Below are 4,371 nucleotides of genomic sequence, written 5' to 3' on the forward strand. Positions count from 1 at the left end.
TTTGCGGCAGACACATCATTTATTAAGGCTTCGTTCGGATTTGTTACAAGGGAAAAGGTGATTGTAAAGACAAGAAAAGAAAAGAAAAGAAGAAAAGCAAACAACTTTCAAAAATAGACGAACTCAGGCATACAGGTGAGATAAGATAGTTGGTGAGACTGACCGACCATCATTCAATCATAATAAAGCAGCAAAAGAAAGGATTTTGAACAAGTCTGACTTCATATCGTCGTCCTTCCGGCACCGACACCGGCAGCTTCCATGAGGTCATCTATCAAGCGGTGCAGATCACGGTCGGAGGATCCTCCTTCCGCCACCGCGGCATGAACCTTAGCGGCCAGGCCCATGACTCTGCTCCTCGCTGCATCCCCCGGCCCTCCAGGCTGCATGAAGGTCGTCAATGCCGGTGCCACATCTTGGGCGGGGATTACCTCCTGCTCTTCGTGCCTCGTGCTTCGAACGCCGGCGCCGTCCGGCCACAGCCGCTCCCCGATCCCTAGGACCTCCGTCAGCAGCCTCTCGGTGATGAACTGCTCGAACACTATGGGCCATGTCAGCACCGGCACACCCGCCGCCACCGTCTCCAGGACGGAGTTCCATCCGCAGTGCGTCACGAAAGCCCCCACTGCCCGGTGCCCCAGGATAGCCCTTTGCGGAGCCCAGGCGGTGACCACCATGCCCCTGCCTCCAACACGCTCGCGCCACCGCTCCGGGGGAGACCACTTGTCCATCCTCACCACCCACAGGAACGCCATCCCTGAGGCCTCAAGCCCGAGAGCGAGCTCGTCCAGCTGAGCGTCGGAGACGTGGGCGAGGCTGCCGAAGCACACGTACACCACCGACCGGCTTGGCTTCGAGTCAAGCCAGTCGGTGTACCGTGAGTCGTCGGCTTCCGGTGACGACGGCAGTCGTAGTGACACGGGGCCTAGCATGTACGCACGCTTCGCGTAGCCATTGCCCACGTACATCCCGCAGTAATGCTCCTCCAGATCTGGCGATGTGTTGACGGCCAGCCCGAAGCAGTCACCTTGCACCGCATAGAGCCGGTCGAAGGTGGATTGGTCACCCTTCCGTTGGCTCCTCAAGTATTCCGGCAGCTCCACCGTGGGTACTCGTATCTCGGGGTCCGGAAACCGAGGGATGGTAGTCACCACCTCCGGCTCGCTGCTGGAAACGCGACCCAGTAGATGGCGCATCGCGAGTGTCGAGAAGGCGCCGATGACGTTGAACGTGACGCATGGCACGCCGAGCCCGTCGCAGACGCCGGCGTTCCACATGAAGTGCACGTCGGTGATGAGCGCGTCCGGCGACTGCGCCCTGATGAGCGTTTCCTGGACGGGGCGCATCAGCGTATCGCTCAACGCGGCCACATCGATGCGCCATGCATCGGCCTGCGCGGCCGTGCCGAGGTTCTCGACGCCCCTCGGGAGGCCGTCCACGGCCGGGAACGGGTACGTCGCCACCTTCACCGGTATGCCACTGCCGTTCTCGTACCGCTGGAGCAACGACCGGACGAACGACACGTTCGCCGGCGTCACCGCGATGGTGGCCTCTACGGCCTGTGGTCTGGCCGTCGCAAGGCTAACGGCGAGCTCGGTGAAGGGCCCGATGTGGCTGGAGGCGAAGAAGGGGATGAGGAGCACACGCAGCTTCTTGCTGCTGCCAGTGGTTTCCGTAGAGGCCATTTTCTTTGCAAATTACTACTGCTAGCGGAAAGTTAATTACCTGCCTGTGAACGGTATAAGTAGGAGTAGATGTTGGACTAGCCCTATTGCTCAGTGTCGATTGAAAGAATAAACTACTGCTGGTAGCTCAATGCACGCCTACCGCGTGGTGAAATTTTTAATGAGTAAATTACTATATATTCCATCTCATGTAGTAGCAAATCTTTGACATCTTGAAACAATCATATGTGGTGCTGGAAATCCAATTAGTGACACACCACCCACGATTGGAGGTGCTAGAATCCTTACACGATTGTCAATCTAGAAACACCGCTATCTATAGCATCTCCGCTCCGGATCCAGCTTGCCTGCTCCCTCCCCATGCTCCCATCCGTACTTTCACTTCATCCTGTGGTTTTTTTTTTCTTTTCTCTTTCTAATCTAATCATCTCCCCCTGATTTTAAGAGGGTGAGGCCGGGCCTTATTTTGTTCCAATCAAATCAAGCCACGTACACGAGAGCACGGATAGGCACACGCGAGGAGCAGGCAAGTCTCGTCTTTACTATTCGTACATTGAAGGAGTTGTCCCCATGTCCAACGCATTGAAGGCGTTGCCCCAAGTCCAGAATCTGCATGCAAATGGCGTCAGTACTAATTAAGCTGAAATTGAAGCATTGCATGCGATGGGTGTTTCCTTTTCCCACAGGCAGCCCCGACGTAGGATCCCCGCGTCGTGGAGGCCGCCAGTGGGCAGGCGCCCGATCGGAGGAGCTCCGCGCTGCCGGGCAGGTTTGTGTCTCTCTGCCGAGCAGCAAGGGAGGAATCTCCCGTCCCCGGTCGGTCGTACGTCTCCACGGTGCGGACACCATCGTCAAGCAGGCGATCGGCTCGGGATGCCCTGTGGCGTGGAGGCCATCGGCGGGCAGTTGACCGGGCGGAGAAGCTCCGCGCTGCTGGCCAGGTTCGTGCGGCCGCGGAGCGGAAAGGGAGGAGTCTCGCGTCGTCGGTCGAGCCTATGCCTGCACGGCGCGGACGCAGCCGTCAAGCTGGTGATCGGCTGGGGAAGCCCGGCGACATGGAGGCCGCCGGCGGGCAGTCGACCGGGCAGAGGAGCCTTGCGCTGTCGGCGAGGCGGGCGCCTCCACGGCATGGAAACCATCGCCGGGCAAGCGAACGGGCGGAGGAGCCTTGCGGCGCTGAATAAGGATGAATTATCTCTGCTCCTTTTTCGTTTAATGATTGATCACGCTTTGGTGATGTCTGATCCTACAGGAGAAAAAGATCAACCCATTGTTAGATAATTAATTCAAAGAAAGACCAGATCAAATAGATACTTTCCTGATCCTTGTGTTTGTACTAATGGCGCAATGCCCAGAATTCCAGCAAGCCAATCATTGAGCTGTTGCCGAAAATAAATGGAAAAACTATTTGCACCATGGCTCGATAGACGCCAGGCCCCAAGGTGGGCGCCAACTGTCGTGGGAACGATTCCGACAATAATAAGGTATAAGGCAATAGAGCATGTTCTATCGAGATGCATATGGGTGACACGGTGGTTTTAGCGAGTTCGGGCCTCTCACGGTGGAGATAACAACCCTACGTCTCGTGCTCCGGAGAGGCTTTGTTTTATCTGAGTATATATCCGGAGATTACAATGTGTGTGTGAGAGAGGAACGGATCCCCATGCCTGAGCTAAGTCGTGAGACTAATGGTGAAAAGAGAGAGAGGTGGAAGAAAAGAGCCCCTAGTCTAGTGGTGGGGTGGCTTATATAGAGTGCGCCATCCCATCACCCCTTATGTTACACGGTGGAGCATCAATGCCATAATGCCTGCACACTATAAAACCGTCATGCTGACTATTGGTCTTCGCAAATCCGAGTGAGTTACACGGACGAGTGGAATGAGCTCGTCGAGTGGAGTGCCGTGCTCCGAGTGGTTGTTGCCGTCCGAGTGACTTTCAAGCTGCGGTACATCTGGACGGTGATCTGGCCCAGGGGCCCAATACAAAGTGTACGGTGTCCATGGGTAGGGTATTTAGGCCAGGCCTGTTACCCTACCCCCAATACATGTCCTCGTCAACGTGCGCTTATGCATTCTGAGGTACAGGTGAGCAATAACAAGAAAATCTGGAAGGCAAGGATTCCACTAAAAGTTAAAATATTCATGTGGTATCTTCGTAGAGGTGCTGTGCTAATCAAAGACAACCTCGCACGATGCAACTGGCCAAAAAGTAAGAAGTGTTGTTTTCGTATTCATGACGAGACAATAAAACACCTGTTTTTTAATGCAAGTTTGTGCGTTCTACGTGGTCAGTCATCCAAATAGCGTCAAATTTGTATCCTCCCACAAGTGTTGCCAATATTTTTGGTCATTGGTTGGACGATATTTCAAATGGGTTCAAAACGCTAATAAGGGTGGGAGCGTATGCCTTGATATGGTCGCTTTGGCTATGTAGAAACGATTTGGTTTTTAATGACATAAATACTTCCCTTTGCAAGTTATCTTCCGTTGTACGCACTCGCTTCATATGTGGTCTATGCTACAACGTGCGGAGTACCAACCGCTATTCAAGGCGGTGTGTACGCGGTTGGAGGAGGTGGCTACAGAGGTTTTTATCCAACATGGATGACAGCATAATCTCCGGATAGGTCCATCAACCGTTTTGACATAGGCATCATGTTTCTTACTCTGTTTGTACACTACCTG

The 4,371-nt window shown here is 54.3% G+C and overlaps 1 protein-coding gene across 1 annotated transcript; it reads right to left on the reverse strand.

The window, feature by feature from the left end:
• Window positions 1-1,690, reverse strand: LOC119362094 (UDP-glycosyltransferase 73C4-like). Its single transcript, XM_037627278.1, has one exon. It carries the CDS (start codon window positions 1,683-1,685, stop codon window positions 222-224), a length of 1,464 nt encoding a protein of 487 aa, XP_037483175.1. The 5' UTR covers window positions 1,686-1,690; the 3' UTR covers window positions 1-221.
• Between the last annotated feature and the right edge of the window lie 2,681 nt (window positions 1,691-4,371).

This window comes from Triticum dicoccoides, chromosome 2B (genome assembly GCF_002162155.2).
Source record: "Triticum dicoccoides isolate Atlit2015 ecotype Zavitan chromosome 2B, WEW_v2.0, whole genome shotgun sequence".
Taxonomy (NCBI): Eukaryota; Viridiplantae; Streptophyta; class Magnoliopsida; order Poales; family Poaceae; genus Triticum; species Triticum dicoccoides.

Coding starts and splice junctions, on each gene's coding strand:
- LOC119362094 (XM_037627278.1), bottom strand. CDS start 1,685: ATGGCCTCTACGGAAACCACTGGCAGCAGCAAGAAGCTGCGTGTGCTC.